The sequence below is a fragment of the Colletotrichum aenigma genome, assembly GCF_013390185.1.
Source record: "Colletotrichum aenigma strain Cg56 chromosome Unknown KSG_Cg56_contig06, whole genome shotgun sequence".
NCBI lineage: Eukaryota > Fungi > Ascomycota > Sordariomycetes > Glomerellales > Glomerellaceae > Colletotrichum > Colletotrichum aenigma.
In genome coordinates, this window is record NW_023500912.1 from 1,716,956 (window position 1) to 1,733,577 (window position 16,622).

The following is a 16,622-nucleotide window of genomic DNA, read 5'->3' on the forward strand; positions in this document are numbered from 1 at the left end:
TTACAGAGGATTTATTCTCGAGGCGATGTAGTTCATACGGCTTACGAAGCTCCACCAGAGTTGTGTAATTCTGAAGCTATGAAGTCATGTCCTGAATCAGTGTTGACAAGTCGATCGCGATTGAGTTGCAAGGAGTCGTGTGAAACAGCCGTTCGAGACCACGGTCGAGACTGTAGATCCCATTTCTAGAGCGCACACCTTCGGGCAAGCGATACTTATGGTTCAGCATGGGCCAGCGCGCGGCGTAATCCATCAAGCATGGAGGCTGTCCGGCAAGCTCACCCTCGACAAATCAGACCATCCAACGGCTCCCATCGGAAAGTTCAGAGAAGGGATATCCCCTCACGGGTTGGCTGTGCTCCAAAGGCTAAAAGACAGGGCGCATTGAATACCCGCCCATGGCGAACCTTGGGGTGGGAAGCTGGCTGTTGTCAACTGTGCATGGCCCGACTCATTCACATCGTCCAAACCGAATTCAGACTGCAGTAAAGTCGATAATTAGTTGACTTGGCAAACATTTCAAGTTTGCCATGATTAAAGGAGCCGCCACACCACCCCAGAGCTAGGCTGCGGAAACTAGCAGGCCAGACGCTGCAAGTTTCCCGTCTGCGAACCGCTTTAGAGCGGAGGCATGCCGTCACCTTTATGGAAAATTCAGATGAAACCAAGGCCTTGTGTTGTTCGATGATGGCTGAGCAATAAAACCAAGACGTCTTGGAGTTTGGTGTGCAGACGGACAAGTTGCCATCTCTCTCACTTCATTAGCAGTCCCGATTTCTTCCCGGTTAGCAAACATCCCCGGTGGTTTGTCATCGTCTTCAACATGTCGTTGGATAACCTCACCTTCAAAAGCCACACCATCACGATCGCCAAAGAGGCGCCGTCGCTGATACTGTCGCCATGGAGAGTCTTTGACAAGGTTTTCGCCTCCGTTGCGGGGTATTCAGCCAGCGAGTTCGAGTACGTATACGGCAGCACGCCGCTTTCGACCTTGACGGAGACGCTGGTTATTATCACGCTGTACTTGGTCGTCATCTTTGGCGGACGCGAGGTGATGCGGGAACGCAGGCCTATCGAACTCAACGGCCTCTTCAAGATTCACAACCTTTTTCTTTCAGTTCTGAGCGCAGGACTGCTTCTTCTGATTGTCGAGCAAATCGTCCCGCAACTCTGGCGCGATGGCCTTTACCACAACATCTGCACGTACGCTGGCGCCACCCAGCCGTTGGTCACTCTGTACTATGTAAGTCATCAGGAGTCAGATTTCCATTCCTAACCCCCTAGCTAACGTCTAAAAACAGGTCAATTACCTCGTCAAGTACTACGAGCTCATCGATACCGTCTTCCTGATGGCGAAGAAGAAGCCCCTTACCTTCCTTCACTGCTACCATCATCCCGCGACAGTCTTCCTCTGCTTCACCCAGCTTTACGGCAACACGCCCATCTCATGGATTCCTATCTCGTTGAATCTGCTTGTCCATGTCGTGATGTACTGGTACTACTTTCAAGCCGCTCGTGGAGTTAAGGTGTGGTGGAAGAAATGGATTACGAAGCTGCAAATCATGCAATTCGTCCTTGACCTTGGTGAGTCGCACGTCCATGAATTCCGTAACGATAAGTAAGAGAACTCTGGTGCTGACTGTGTACCCTTTACCCAGGCTTCATCTACTTCGTCTGTTACGACCACTGGGCCGATGTTTACTACCCCTGGCTCCCACACATCGCCCGTTGCGAAGGTGAAATCACTGCGGCTGTTACCGGCTGCGTCGTCATCACCTCCTATCTGCTACTTTTCGTGGCGTTCTACATCAACACGTACAGAAGTGCCAGCCGCAGCAGGGCTGCAGCCCAAAAGCCCAAAGCAGGCACCAGCGAGAAGGCAGCCCTCTCGGCAGCTGCGGCGCGAGACGCGACGACACCAGTTCAGACCTGAAATGTAATTTCGATGAGCGCATGTATAAACCGGGTGATACCCATGGGAAATCCTGGCTCTGGACGGATCAGAGCTCGAGGTCGGACGAAGTTTCAAACACCAAGGTAGAGTTCTGTGGCGGGGAGAAGACGTGGGGGGTGGCGGAATGGTCAATGCAGGTGGTCAACGGCTTGATGTTCAAGGCCATGCCGGACAACAAGCAATCCTGAAAATATTCGTATGTTGGCTCACTAATGTCGACTAACTTGATTCCTATGTATTTCTATTCAAGAATTGATAGAGGCTGCCCATTTACACTTAAGAACGTCCGCATATGGCTACCTGAAGAGTCCGACGGCTCGAATCATGTCTTTTACCGTATGCGGAATACCAAGCAAAGGCAGGGAACCGTAGTTCGACCTAATCCCAGTTCGGACGACCTCTTCCTTTGCAACTCGTCCCGTCCCCCCTCCGCCCTGGCAGCAAGCTTTCGTTTCTTCCTCATCACCAAGCCAAGCAAGCAATGGCCAACCCCAGAAAGACGATGTCCTGCCAAACAATCAGCATTCACATGCGAAAACTTAGTAATGTTCGAATCAGCGAAGTGAAATGCAGGCAGCAGGTTCCCGCCTCATATGTCTCAGTAAGCGCTCCGGAGTGGACTCCGGCAGTCTTCCACTGGGCGGGATGATCGACAGCAGGCATCCCCCCTGCTGTGTCGTCTCTTCGCATTCTTCAACCTATGGAGAGAAACGGGAGCATCGAGATCCTCATAAGCGCGGCCCGGACAATCGCGACATTGGGACACCGTGCCGTTCTTCGGAACGGTCACTCCCGCTCTGCGTCCGTGTGTGCAGCGCATATGCAGCCTTGGGCTCATCGTATCCTTTTTCGCGAAATGTGCCGGACAGCCACACAGCCTCACTTTTGTTTTCTCAAGCAATATTCGAAAAGACTTCGGGTGGCACAACGGTTCTGCAGCGGAAGAACATCATAGCATTCAGATTCTCGTCCGTTCCCTGCGACGCAAACCGGCTGTTTCCGTCGATCTTGTGCGTGCGTGCCGTCCGGGAACCCGGTCCGAGTACACTTCCCATCGGCCTCCCGCACGGCGCCCTCGGCGTCGTCTTGTCGCCATTGCCTGGGGCGCTGGGGAAGTTTTCTTAGGTATTCTGGCCTGCATTAGACCCTGAACCGGCGCAAAGTCGAAGTGAATCCAGTGGATCTTCGGCAGAGAGCTATGAATTGTGCTCGAAGCCGAGTTGGCGCGGATCGAGCCGGCGTTCCTGGTGCCTTGCTTACATTCCTGCAGCTACCTGGCTAGCAGAAATATTTTGTTTCCCGCCAAAGAGAAAGAAAATGCATGTTTCGTGTTGTAACAAATCTGTTCAATCATTTTCGTTTGAGCCACTCGCAGCGGCTACACCCGTGTGTTTCTTTCAGAGAGATCTGAGCCTGTACTTACACATCCAAGCCTCCATCAACCCCAGATTCCAACCATCGCTCCATTCTTCTCTGTCAACAATCAAGTTTCACCTTCTTCAAATCCCAGAATAGCTCCAACTTTCTCAATGACCCCAAGGCAGCTTCCCGTCCTTCCAATTGGCCTTGCCAAAATCCCCTACCAGCACCGGCTCGCGCCTCTGTCGCCGAGTCACCCCTCACCATCCCTTAGCTCCCCCAAGGACTCCTTTGTTCATCCCCTCAACTCAATGACATCAACTAGTCCGTTTTCCTCCCCGCTGGTTCTCGACCCTTTCCCGGAAGCATCCTCCCCCTCCATCCGCGCGTGAACGCTAAACCCAATCCCTCCATCAAATCGCCCACTGGCTTCGTCCCCCGTTAGCTCTGCGGCCCACGTCTGCCCAATCAGAGATCACTCCGTCAGACTTTGGGGTCTCATCGAAGAACTGCGCAGCAAAAAAGAGAGACCAAAGACCCGCGCCGTCTGCAAGGTCATCCGGCCCCGGCTGACCTGCATGCCGACCTGACTTACACACAAACCCGACCCCGGGCAAGAACCGAGACAAACAAACGACGATCTCGTCCCCCCGCCGGTGCTTATCTCGAAACGCCACCAATGCGATGACACCAAGTCAAACACCGTCCCGCCCAGCTGAAGACGTTCCCTTCAGTCCTCGCGCGGCGCCACCGACGATGAGGTCGTCACGATTAGCGTCCGGACGGGCGAGACAAGGTCGATTGCCGAGTGAGATTGTGAAGGGGAGCGTGTGTGTGTTTCTGTGTGGAGAGGGGAAGGGCCTCTGTTTCTTTAAGCTGGATGAGGACACCACCACGCCCACAGACCTGTCATATCACCATCTAGCACTGACATCCGTCATCCAAGTCAAAACTGGTCGGTTCGCCTCAAGTAGAAGGCTTGTCTCGTCGCAAAATTTCCTCTTGCTAGAGTGGCTGAAAGCCTCAAGACTCATCCACCATGGCCCGCGACGACGACAGCAAGTCACCCGACGGGTCTCTACGGCGGCCATCTCTGGGATCGAGAGACGAGCGTCCGTCCTCGGAATTCCTGGGCGCTGAGCGCTCCCGCATCTCCATCATTGCAGAGGACTCAGATGAGCGTACCTCCCGCACCTCCGGCTCATCTCCAGAACTTGACGATGTCGACGAGAAACCTTCCCGGTCATCGTCGTATTCCGACCACGACGACGAGGACGACGACGATGAGGAAATTCTCCCCGAATCACTCACGGAGGACTGGGAGGAGAAGATGTCCCGCTTCTCCCAAGCAAACACGCTCCAGGACCGACGCCGCCGAGAATCAGAAACTGTCGTCGTCCTCCCCGACGACAAGGCAGACAGGAGAAAGAGCACCGGCAGCGCAAACTCGACCGTGTCCCGCTGCTCACACTGCGGCCACCACCGCCGCGCCTCGTCAGTCACGCTTGCCAACGCCCCGGTGGTTCCGATGCGCAAGTCCTCCCTGCCACAGCGGCACGGCTCCCTGCGGATAACGCCGCGCGTGCAGCCAATGTCGCCCAAGGCGGCGGCCGCCTCTGAAGCCGCCGCTGCCGCTGGTTGTTCGGAGCAGCGTGCGTTCCCGCTGAATGTGAAGAGGGTTCCCTCACACGCCATGTCAGACGTACAGGTGGCGCGGCACGTGCAGAGCGACGGCAACAACTTCTCTGAGCCGCGCTCCGAGACTGCGTCTATCATCTCGTCAATCTTTGCGCCATCGCTGCGGCATCTGGCGAGCCATCCGTCTCTCAACGGCTCGTTGGGCTCGCCGGTGAGGAGAGGGTCGGTCGTCACGCCTGTTGCTGAGCAGCGGCACCCTGGAAAGGCTGGAGCGAGGATTAGTCGCTTCACGAGGCCGTTTGAGCCGGACATTGACGAGGATGACGGAGAGGATTATCTGCGGCAGGTGAGGAGGTTGGAGGCGCTTAGGGCGCAGCAGAGAATCTCTCAAGTGCTGGCGGCGGACATATTTTGCGAGAAGGAGGAATGGGTTGAAGGGTGGCCGTTGGTGTTTCTGATCATCGGTATCTGCCTTGTGGTGTTTATAATCTCGGTGCACAGGACGATTATCACTACCGTAAGTTGAATTGTTGCGTAGAAGTGTTGGGATGCTGACAAGAATAGGCTATTCCTCAAATTACCTCAGAATTCAAGTCCACGGCGGATATCGGCTGGTACGGCTCGGCATATCTTCTCACAGCATGCGCTTTCCAGCCTCTTTTTGGTAGAATCTTTGTGCTCTTCTCGGTCAAATGGTCGTATCTGCTGGCCATGCTGATGTTCCTTGGCGGTTCTCTCATATGCGCCCTATCTCCAAGTTCCATGGTCCTTATTATAGGCCGTGCCGTGGCTGGATTTGGAAGCGCTGGCATTCTCACGGGCAGCTTCGTTGTAGTTGCAACTGCGATTCCCTCGAGATTAAGACCGGCTTACGCAGCCATTGTAGGACTGATGTATGAGACGTTCCCCACCATGAGACCCAATGTTTGCTGACTTCCTGCAGGTTCGGTATTGGAACCACTGTTGGCCCTCTCCTCGGTGGTGTTTTCACTGAACTCGTCGTAAGTGACCCAATCTAACTAATTCCCTGACAGGAGACTGACGAATTTTTAGACGTGGCGATGGAATTTCTTCGTAAATCTGCCGGTTGTAGGCGCCAACATGATTATCTTCCTCATCTTCTTTCACCCCAGACAGCCCCCTCGCGTCAGGCCAAGGTTCTTCGATAGAATTCTGGAACTCGATCTCCTCGGCAACATCTTCCTTCTGGGCGCCTGCGTGATGCTGTTCATGGCCCTCGAACTTACTAACCGTGGCCAAGCATGGTCGAGCATCAAGATCATCGGCCTCTTGTCGGGATCAGGGGCGACTGCTATCGTCTTCGCAGCATGGCAATGGTGGAGGCAGGACGGCGCGTTGATCCCTCCAGCCATCATCACCCACCGGACAGTCGCGGCATCCTGCGTCGCGGCCTTTTCCACCTACGGCGCGCTTATGATCCATACCTATTTCTTGCCGCTGTGGTTCCAGGCCATCCGTGGCGAGGACGCCATCATGTCCGGCGTAGACATGATACCCTACGTGGCGACCATCGGCATCTTCTCCGTGCTCTCGGCGGTCTTCGTATCGGTCGTCGGCTACCCCGTGCCCCCGGCAGTTGTGGGCGGCATGATCGGCACAGCAGGCTGTGGCGTTCTGCGTTTGCTGTCTCCAAGCACACCGATCGCCTATTGGATAGGTTTCGAGATCCTCGTGGCTGCAGGTTTTGGCATGTCAATCCAGCAGGGCTTGACTGCGGTGCAAGCCGTTCTCCCACCAGATGACATTTCTGTTGGCACCGCTGCTGTCGTCGCTTCTCAGTCTCTGGGAGGCGCCATCTTCGTCTCTGTGGGTAACACGTTGTTCCAGAACTACCTCCTGCGGACTGCAGCTAAGAATCTGGTTCCTGGTGTCAACATTCGCGTGGTTCTTAGAGCTGGCGCCACAGCCTTCCGTTCAGCAGTTCCTGCAAGCGCGCTGCCCAGAATGATGACGGTTTACAATGATGCTTTGAGGGTTACTTTCACGGCGGCCATCCCGTTGGCAGGGGTAGCAGCTATTGCGGCATGCTTCATGGAGTGGAAATCAGTCAAAGTAAAGAAGGCTGCGTAGCTGTAGATAAGTGGAGGATTAAGATATGAAATACGATTGCTCGAATGAACATTGCAATTCCCCCTTGGCCCCTAGCCCCATCGATGGCGCTCGGGGGCTGAAAACAAAGTATGCCTTACCCGCGACATTATCGGCTGTTGGAGAGACCTCAGCGGGAGCTTGTAGTAAGCCACGCTGCATCATTTCGTTGGCGTATTTATTTAAGGCAGAATTACAGGAGCAGATTGAGGTACCCGCCTACTTCGATTCGCCTTGTAGGGACGATTTGAGGGGCGCCGGTGTGCTGCTGAAACCGTCTAGCTGCCACAATCGCGATGTGATTCGTCGTATGAGCCGGCGAGCGATCAGGGATGCGAATCCCACGGCGAGCAACCCCAGTTTTGTATGACCGCAAGTCTTCGAACCAGAGCGCGAGCAACCGGTGTTGTTTGCATTTGCGGAAGGCGGGTAACAGGGGTAAGTTCAGCCGCCAAGAAGCTGCAATACAACGCAAAAGCAACGTCGGTGGTTCATTGCAGTGATCTGCGCGACGCGGTACCTTCGGTATTTATCAGTGTTCGTTCCGGGTTTGATTTATTCTCCTCCCCTCCTCTCTCTTGTCGCCCGAATCTTTCTCCAACTCAATGTGAAAATGCATCTGTCGTGCTGGTTTCTCGCAACGCTCTCGCTGGCGTCCTCGGCGGCTGGACAGACACAGACATGCTACTGGCCAAGCGGTTCGTCAGCACCTCTACTGCAGGCCTGTTCGGTGGGCTCGGGCAACGAAGCTGCTGCATGCTGCTTCAATAATCATTATTGCATGACCAACGGCCTTTGCCTGTCGCCAACCGAAAGAACTTGGTACCGAGGTGGGTGTACGGACAAAGACTTCCAGCAGACGGGATGTCCGAAATATTGCGATACGACTGATATTGTAGGCGCAAGTAAGTCGATGCCCTCGAGGTTCAGCCGCAATAAAGGCGCAAGCCTGACAGATGAAGACTGACTCGGTTTGGCAGCACCAAATCGTCATGCAGGAGTGTGGGCATGCGCTTCAAAAGTATTCGCGTGCACCAGTCTCGATAACTGCTCGAAGCAGAACTTCACTGTTGGGGCATACCGAGCGGTGATGAATGTGGCCCTTTCGACGGACCTCGCCGACAGCGCAACAACGGCAACAGCGTCAGCGTTTGCGACCAGCGGAAGCGCAGGAGCCTCAGAGACGACCTCGAGTGATGCGACCGGTTCGACATGTCCAGCTACAGAGAACGGAATCTCGACAGGCGCGGCGGCCGGCATCGGAGTGGGCGTTGGTCTGCCGTTAGCCATCGCGGTTGGCGCGCTGACCCTCATGCTCATGCGCGAGAAGAAGAGGTCAAGAGCGGCGCAGACGAATTATCAGCAGCCTGGATACGGCCAACAGCCCGGATTCAATCAACAGCCCTACACGAGCACGCCGTCGCACTGGGGCAAGCCGGAAGGGCACTTTGTCCCCAACGAGGTATCGGGACATGCGGCGACACATGAGCTGGCGGATACCCAAGGCAGACACGAGCTTGGCCATTGAAGAAGGAAGGCCTCAACGGTATTGACGGGCGAAGTAACGACGATTCGTTAAACCAGATCTTATCGCGGCGAAGTGGTCAAATCGCCTGAGAAGGTCAGCAGGAGCCGCTGAGAGGGCAACGAAACCCTTGGCGCTGGCAATACATGCCATCATCATGCCGTTTCTAGCTGCCTGTTCTTGTCAAGATAGAAGGACATGAGGACACCAACGTGTGGTCCAGCTCTGGCGATCCAAGTCTACGCCGACGGTGCGTTGGTCGACCTGAAGCCACCGCGAGGTGCTAACGACGGGTGAGGGCCAACAGACCAAGAAACGGCATGCGCTCAGGTGGTCTTTGATGTCGGAACAAGATCTGGAAGCCGGGGCTGATCCTTTCGTTTCCGTAGGATCAGGGACGGCGGGAGATGGACATGAGGAAGTCATCAGAATTGCCGAAAGAAGGAAGGGGCCCCCCTTCAGACGAACCACTTATGCGGCTTATGCACAGGCCGAGGGCCGTGCCGCTGCACAATATTTATTCACGTACTAGAGTTTACGAGTCAACCAATCACATTTTATCGGATGCCTGAATTCTAGCACGTCCTTACCCGCCGACACCTCTTCTTTCAACCATCCACCTTACACCTCAACTTGCGTCAGCCACTTTATCGTCAGCAAAGCGAATCATCGCCTGACGCGCCGCATTCTTTTGCCTCTGGCGATTCCATCATGAACATGACGCTTGTATTATAGTAGGCGTCGCTCTCAATATGAGGCGGGCCCATTGAACACATGTGGCCGAAACATACACCAGATGGCTGACTTCGTCGGCAGGGTCTTCCTCTCCTAGCAATGGCACAGACACCATCATGACCACCATGAACCACGTTTCTGGTATCTCCGAGCCACAGACTCGGGCATCCTCTCTTCGCACTCCTCCTGCGATGCCTGGACACCACCACGATCCAGCCACTCAAAGCGCTGAAGGTGGCTCATGGTGCCCTTTCCAGGAAACCCCTTGCGCTAGCGCCCTCCAGGGCTGACCTCTTCTCCATTTTGGGCGGTACCAAGCTGCATGGACTCGCGCCGGCGCACCAGGTTGCGGCTCACAACGAGCGTTGTGCTCTACGCGGTGCTTCTCTTTGTCAGGCGATAGTCATCGCTGGATCAATCTCGCTCAGTCTCAATTGGGTCTGGACCCAGGCCAGATTCATGCAAAAGTAAGCACCAACATGGAAGAAGAAAGCTCCATTCAGGTTTCCACGGCGTTTGCCTTTTCTCTTTCGGCATATGCGTGACGGAACTTGCTATCCCGCGGCCATGGCATCTCCTGCGGGCGCCAGCCAAGCGGCGTTCTAGCACCTAAATGTAATTTAATTCCGCGATGCTGGGAGATGTTGGAGACAGTCTCGTCCCCGGCGAACCCTGTTTTACGACTCATACCCAACCCAGATCTACACCTTGACACCTTAACCACTTCTCTGTTACGTCAATATCCTCAAAACGTCATTCCTTTAGCTTTGCTTTTGCAAGTCAACCCCTTAGCTGGGTATTCTTGGCTTGAATTCGGCATATTTCGATCGTATCTTAAGCCAAAATTGCTTCGCGCGCAAAAAGATGGACGACCACGAGGCCCAGTACCACCACCAGCAACTCGAATGGCATCAGAAGAAACATGAACAACAGGTGCAACGACAGCGGCAGCTTAGAGGACCCGACGATGAGGGCCAGACACATTCCCCAACGTCATCGTCGCCGCCGCCGCTACACTCGCCCAAGTCGCTGCAGCAAACGTCTTTGACAACTCTCAAGAACGAGGACGAGAAATCCCAGAGCAAGCAACAGACCCTGCAGGACGAGCAGCCCGGTCTGGAGCCTGCGCCAGTACGCTGGTCCAACGCCCCGATCCCATACACACCACATGACGATGTTCAGAGTCCAGCGGGGCAGAGCTCAATTGTGAGCCCAGGGGCTTTGAGTCCTTGAGGGCAAACGCTCACTTCAGACGCGAATTGGCTGGAGAGCCAACTCTACGCCGTGCCAGTTGAGTCAACATCACCACCAGCGCCATCAGCAATTGGCAAGCGCCGGATTCTCGGTCTTTCTGTGCCTGTCTTCTGGGGTCTTGTCATTGCCCTGGTGATTGTCCTGGCTGCAGGACTCGCCGGCGGCGTCGCAGGCGGTCTGATAGCCCAGAAGGCCAATGCCTCACCCGAGTAAGTCAAGTCGAACCGAGCTCGAAGCTTGGCCAAGCTAACCTTTCAGTAGTCCAACGTCAACCGCCGACTCCGCGTCTTCCAACCCATCGACAACCACGACAGCCGCAACCTCCGCCGCGGCCACCGCTCAAGCCTCCGGCAGCGTTCTCCCCGCCCCCACCGACGGCGGATGCCCCACAATCAACTCGACGACCTTCGCCCCGCTCGATGCCGAGGGCGAGGCCATGGGTCTCAGCAACGGTCAGGGCCAGATCTTCCGCCAGCTGTGCGAGGTCAACTACCCCGGCGGAGCGGCCTACGGCAACCCGGGCATCTACGACATCCTCAAGGCGTACGTCTCGACGTTTGACGAGTGCATGACGTTGTGCGCGGCGCATAACCAGGCATATTACCTCAACCTCGGCAACGGGGACGTGGCGAAGGGGGGATATTGCCGTTCTGTGGCTATGATCAAGACGCCGGGCGAGTATTGCTACTTAAAGAATGGCACGGGGATATCGGATACCTTTGGGCATCCAAAGGACTTTGTCAGTGCAGTTGTCGTTTCTGGTCTAGATGTCTAGTGTTGGTTGATGAAGGGATTCGGAACGTTTCTCATTGGTGAATGCGCGGCGTTGGGGTAAAAGGAATACCATCACTTAATGTTCTACCACTTTAATCTACCAAACCAAAGTCTGTTTCTTCGCATGGATTCAGAATCAGCTTTTTACCAAATACATCAAGACATGTCATGTCACAAAGAATTGTTGTCATGCGTCAATCGTGTCGCGTTATCATTTCATGCTCGTCTAGCTGTGCACTCCGTTTTCGTCAGCCAACATGGCCTGCCGAACACGTCCTGAGGTCTCCTTCTTCCGCTGCTAGCCCATAGAGATCCCGGCAGCTAGCTCACTTCTTGCTGGAACCGCCGTAGCCGGAAGAAGACTTGTCGCCGCCGGACGAGGTGTAGGTCGAGCCGCCTTGGCCGTCGGTGTAGTAGGTGCTGCCGTTGGGGTTGGAGTAGTAGTACGATCCGTCACTGTTTGAATCGACGTGCGTCAGTCAGCCTGAAACCACCAACGGTCAAGACAGTTGGGACTTGCGTGTTGGAGTAGTGGTACGAGTTCGAGTTCGAGGCACTGCTGCCGTAGTCGCGGGCGCAGTAGTGGTTGCCCTGTGAACCCATTGTAGTCAGTCAGCGTGTCGGATCAGGCGAGATTGAGGGGGACGTGCCTGGTTGTTTGTGCCGGAGCTCTTGTACGAGTATCCCTGGTTGCTGGGCATCTTGACGGGTGTTCAGAGATTCTTGGGTCTGGGAGTGCAGAGGTGAGGTTGGTTTGCTTTCTGGTCAGTTATGTGTTGGAGGAGAGTCTGTCGAGTGACTGTTCAGAGAGGCGGGGGAATTAAATAGGAGGTTGAATCACAAGCCATCTCACCTTCCACCTCACCCCGCATCTTAGATTCCTGAGACAGGGAAGCTTCCTGTTGCTGCAGGGGAAGCAGCAAACAAAGGGAAGCTACGTCAAATTAGGCCGTGCGCCTAACCTTCTGTCTTCAACTCTGAGTGAAAGAGCCAACGGCACGCCATTTCTTTCACAAGCGAGTACTTTGCAAAAAGAAAGCATATTGAGGGGTTGAAGCTCCCCTCTTCAACAAGCAGCTTGTGATAAGGGAGCTTTGGCCGCGTGACGTCTGTCAGGACCCCACCGCGCCAGGGACTTGACGCTATCGTGAGGTTTGCATGGCAGGGCTATCCCAGTACGTCTTGGCAACCTCACCGCGCACCGAAGCCGCCAGGGGATAGGTATGTCGAGCTTGGGACAGCAAGATAGGTGCCGACGGAGACTTTGTAAAGTCAAGCTGAGACGCCAGGCCGAGGCTCAACTTAACACCAGGACTCTTGAGTCGTGGTCGACAAGTGAGAAACTCACGGAGTCAGCTAGGCGCGTAAGCTTGCTGACTGAGTCGTACTCAAACTGGAGAGTGAGGGGTTCCGGACGAGTACCAATGTATGAACAGCCTCAGATGCTCCAACATTGACGAGCTACCTACCAGCGAGAACCCGACGCAATGCGTTGAAATTGAGGACCAAACAGCTTCCAATCAAACGTAGAAATCATATTTTGCGCCTGGTATATGCGAATAAAGAAAGCAAGCAGGCAGCCCTCCCATATTGTACCGAACCCAGAAAAGAAAAAAAGCAGGCCGACAGAAGCCACACCAGTTTCCCCCAAACCCCCATATGCATCATCATAACCATCATCCCGTTCATTGGACCGTCAAATCATTTCATACCAACACTTGACAAACCAACTAGTCAGCATTTCAGTCGTGTCAAGCCAAGGCAAGAAAGAACAAGAGGAAGAGTAAAAGAAACCCCCACGGCGGCAAACGGAAATAGCAAACCAACGCCCCCTCTTCCCCCAATCCAAGGACCTCGCGCCCCTCCTGTGTGATCGGGCCCCCGCAAAAAAAGAAATTCTTCAAGTGACAAGGCTCCGTTAGATAAGATCTCACTTACTTCTTTCCGTATCCGGAGCACGTCCGGTACCCACTGGCCGAGGTGAACGTCGACCCGCCGTTGCCGTCATATTTTCCCCCGTTGTTGGGATTGGCGTAGTGGTAAGAGCCGTTTCTGCGCGAATTTTCTGCCCGTCAGTTCTGGTTCTTGCTGCTTCGTCGTCTTCCTGGCCGGAACCGTGGGTTTGCCGTGATGGGAGGCATTTGAAGGGGGGAAAGAGGCCTTACATGCTGTTGGGATGGTGGTATCCGTCTTGTTTTGAAGAAGAGCCGCCGGCGTCGCGCGGGATATGTTGGCTGCCCTGTGTTTCTCTGGTTATAAGCAAGAAAAACCTCCAGCCTTCGAAACCTCGGCATCGCGAGATTAGAGTTTCCGAGATGAGATTTCCGTTCTTACCTGGCTAGCACTCCCCGAACTCTTGTAAGTGTACCCCTTGTTGCTTGGCATGTTGAATTCGTGTCGATATACTGGGCGGGGAGGGCTGGCGGCGGATCTTGATCCTTCTCGAACGCAGCTTCAATTCATCCAAGAATCGGAGAATACAATTCTTCGATGGAGCTTTCGTCGGGGTTGGCGTTTGTTCACGAGACAGACGGGGGGCGACTTTGGCGTGTGAGAGAGGGGCAAAAACAGGTGAGAAAAAGGGGGATAGTAGGACACTTTATAAAGGCACCAGAAGCAGGCAGCTTTTAGCGGCCAGGTGGAGATGGGGAAGGTGAATTGAATGGTTCTTTCCAACCCACGATGAGTTATACACACCTACGAGAGAGTTTTACGGGCACATGGGCTGATCATGGCGATGCGTGTTTTGAAACGATACGCTTGCCTATTACCCCGCCCTTGGACGAAAGACATAGGCACATAGCACGACACGGGCGTACACACACGCGCCCGCGCACACACACACACCCTTTTGACACACACGGACGACTTTTCGGGCAGAGCTGCGTGTATTCTTTGTGGCAGTCTGGCCGTCAATGCCTTGGACGGGGGTTGGGTATGGATACACCAACAATCACAACACCACATCAACGATGGGACGACTGGGGAGGGAGGGACGCGGGGACCCAGACTGAAGCTAGCTGCCGGCAGCAAGGAACCACATCAGCAGCAAGAAGCAGCAGCAGTAGAAGCAGCCAAGCGGGCTGACGGGGGAAAGTGGGCAGGGCGAAGATGTGCGCCGCCGCCGCCTCGTGGGCCGAGCGAGGCGACAGACAAATAAGAGGCGAATGGCATTCCGTAAAGCCATGCGCTGGCATTGCGTCTGGGCCTGACTTCGGGGGTATTTTTAAGCTCCATGTGGGGGTGCTGGGTGAGAGCTGCTGCTGTTTGCTGCCCGCTGTTGCTGATGGCAGCTGGTTTTTATGGGACGAAGCGAGCAGAAAGCCGTCCGAGGGGTGGGTAGGCAAGGTAGGCAGACAGAAGCAACAGGGACGCGCAGTGTTGGTGGTGGTGGCTCTCGGATGTGGGCAAGGTTGGGACGACATGGCAACTTGGATTTTACGGCGACGACGGCGGTCCAGGGGTGCGCATTGGTGGCAATGGAGGGAGGGTCAAAGGTGAACGTGGGAAAAGCTTCACTACCACCCCCCCTCCTCCTGGTGCCTGTCTGTCTGTCGCCGCCGCTGCCGATGATGTCTTGGAGAACGCATGCTCCAATGGACGGCGCCCACATGCAGCGAGAACCGGGAACGCCCGGCCGGCCTTAGGTTGGAAAAATGTCTCTCGATCAGAGGTGCGGGTGGTGGGATACGCAGCTTATATCTCCGAGGTCCCGGCTTCGGTGCCTCGGACCTGGCTCCGAGCGGGTAGCATCTCATCTCATCAATCTTCGGGAATCTGGATCTTGGAAGGGATCTAGAATGTCACCCCTTTTCTTTCCAATCTCGGTTACGCGTGAAATCATAAAAGTCTATTTCTTCTTCTTTTACCTCCTATTTGTCTAAAATGGTCTAAGAGGCTCTAGTGGGATATGTGCAGAGAGTGGCTCTTAAAGATGATGGTCAAGTCATTGCTTGTTGTCCTTGACGTCGCCGTCCTCGAGCTCGGCGATGAACTTCTCGGCGTCCAGGGCGGCCATGCAGCCGGAGCCTAAAAGCGAAATCAACGTCAGCAAATCTCGGGGTTCCACAACATACGCGGCCTAACAACAGCCAATGGCTTCGCGGGGGGGAAGGGACGGGAAAGCTCACCTGCACTGGTAATGGCCTGTCTGTATCTCTTGTCCTGGACATCACCGGCGGCGAAGACACCCTCGACGCTGGTCAGGGGGGTGCCGGGCTTGGTGACGATGTAGCCCTCGGCGTCGGTCTCGAGCTGGCCCTTGACGAGGGTGGTGGCGGGCTCGTGGCCGATGGCGTAGAACAGGCCGTTGGCCTCGACCTCCTCCTCCTTGCCGGTGACGGTGTCCTTGACGACGAGGTGGCTCATGAGGCCGTCGGCGCCGCCCTTGATCTCGGAGCCGACGGAGTTCCAGCGGACGGTGACCTTGGGGTGGGCCAGCAGGCGCTTGGCCATGATCTGGGAGGCGCGGAGGACGTCGCGGCGGACGAGGACGGTGACGTGGCTGGCGTACTTTGTGAGGAACATGGCCTCCTCGGCGGCGGAGTCGCCGCCGCCGATGACGAAGAGGGGCTTGTTGCGGAAGATGGGTACGGCGCCGTCGCAGACGGCGCAGGCGGAGACGCCGTTCTGCCAGTACTTGTCCTCGCCGGGGAGGTTGAGGCGGCGGGCGGAGGCGCCGGTGGCCAGGATGATGGCGTCGGCGGTGTGGGTCTCGTCGGGGGAGAACTCGGTCGAGTACTTGAAGGGGCGGGAGGAGAGGTCGAGGTTGGCGACGGTGTCGGTGATGATCTCGGTGCCGAAGCGGGCGGACTGGGCCTTCATCTTCTCCATGAGCTCGCCGCCCATGACGCCCTCGGGGAAGCCGGGGAAGTTCTCGACGTCGGTGGTGGTGGTGAGCTGGCCGCCGGCGGCGATGCCGTTGGCCATGAAGCCCTCGTAGAGGACGGGCTTGAGCTCGGCGCGCGCCAGGTAGACGGCGGCGGTGTGGGCGGCAGGGCCGGAGCCGATGACTGCGCGGAGGAGGGCATTGTCAGTTCATGGGGGCTTTGCATTGAGGGTAGCAGGCAAGCAGGGAAGCAGTGAAGCCATCGTGAGTCGATGTGAGGGGGAAAGGTGAGGGGCCGTAGAGGTAACGGTAGCAGCGGTGGCGGCCGTGGTGACGACTTACTGACGACCTTGGAATGCATGCTGCGGGCTGTTGTTTTAAAATCAACGGGTTTGGCGGTGTTCTTTTTCAGGGTGGTAGTGGCTGCTGCAAAAGATAGGCCGGTC

The 16,622-nt window shown here is 55.6% G+C and overlaps 7 protein-coding genes across 7 annotated transcripts; 4 read left to right on the forward strand and 3 right to left on the reverse strand.

The window, feature by feature from the left end:
• Positions 1-823: 823 nt before the first annotated feature.
• ELO2-1 (Elongation of fatty acids protein 2) lies at positions 824-1,933 on the forward strand (the record flags this gene model as incomplete). Its single annotated transcript, XM_037324751.1, has 3 exons — positions 824-1,243; positions 1,302-1,584; positions 1,659-1,933. The coding sequence occupies 3 exons, from the start codon at positions 824-826 to the stop codon at positions 1,931-1,933; spliced, it is 978 nt and encodes a 325-aa protein (XP_037176668.1).
• A 2,419-nt stretch (positions 1,934-4,352) lies between these two features.
• roqT-7 (Efflux pump roqT) lies at positions 4,353-7,042 on the forward strand (the record flags this gene model as incomplete). The annotated part of the gene is made up of 4 exons (XM_037324752.1): positions 4,353-5,468; positions 5,516-5,844; positions 5,895-5,952; positions 6,005-7,042. The coding sequence occupies 4 exons, from the start codon at positions 4,353-4,355 to the stop codon at positions 7,040-7,042; spliced, it is 2,541 nt and encodes an 846-aa protein (XP_037176667.1).
• A 1,108-nt stretch (positions 7,043-8,150) lies between these two features.
• On the forward strand, positions 8,151-8,588 carry CGCA056_v009506 (uncharacterized protein; the record flags this gene model as incomplete). The annotated part of the gene is made up of 1 exon (XM_037324753.1): positions 8,151-8,588. One exon carries the CDS (start codon positions 8,151-8,153, stop codon positions 8,586-8,588), a length of 438 nt encoding a protein of 145 aa, XP_037176670.1.
• Positions 8,589-10,184: 1,596 nt separating this feature from the next.
• CGCA056_v009507 (uncharacterized protein) lies at positions 10,185-11,349 on the forward strand (the record flags this gene model as incomplete). The annotated part of the gene is made up of 3 exons (XM_037324754.1): positions 10,185-10,526; positions 10,590-10,783; positions 10,836-11,349. 3 exons carry the CDS (start codon positions 10,185-10,187, stop codon positions 11,347-11,349), a joined length of 1,050 nt encoding a protein of 349 aa, XP_037176669.1.
• A 325-nt stretch (positions 11,350-11,674) lies between these two features.
• On the reverse strand, positions 11,675-11,951 carry CGCA056_v009508 (uncharacterized protein; the record flags this gene model as incomplete). The annotated part of the gene is made up of 2 exons (XM_037324755.1): positions 11,675-11,804; positions 11,887-11,951. 2 exons carry the CDS (start codon positions 11,949-11,951, stop codon positions 11,675-11,677), a joined length of 195 nt encoding a protein of 64 aa, XP_037177015.1.
• A 1,331-nt stretch (positions 11,952-13,282) lies between these two features.
• CGCA056_v009509 (uncharacterized protein) lies at positions 13,283-13,733 on the reverse strand (the record flags this gene model as incomplete). Its single annotated transcript, XM_037324756.1, has 3 exons — positions 13,283-13,400; positions 13,514-13,587; positions 13,683-13,733. 3 exons carry the CDS (start codon positions 13,731-13,733, stop codon positions 13,283-13,285), a joined length of 243 nt encoding a protein of 80 aa, XP_037177014.1.
• A 1,561-nt stretch (positions 13,734-15,294) lies between these two features.
• cys-9 (Thioredoxin reductase) lies at positions 15,295-16,537 on the reverse strand (the record flags this gene model as incomplete). The annotated part of the gene is made up of 3 exons (XM_037324757.1): positions 15,295-15,377; positions 15,479-16,360; positions 16,519-16,537. 3 exons carry the CDS (start codon positions 16,535-16,537, stop codon positions 15,295-15,297), a joined length of 984 nt encoding a protein of 327 aa, XP_037176788.1.
• Between the last annotated feature and the right edge of the window lie 85 nt (positions 16,538-16,622).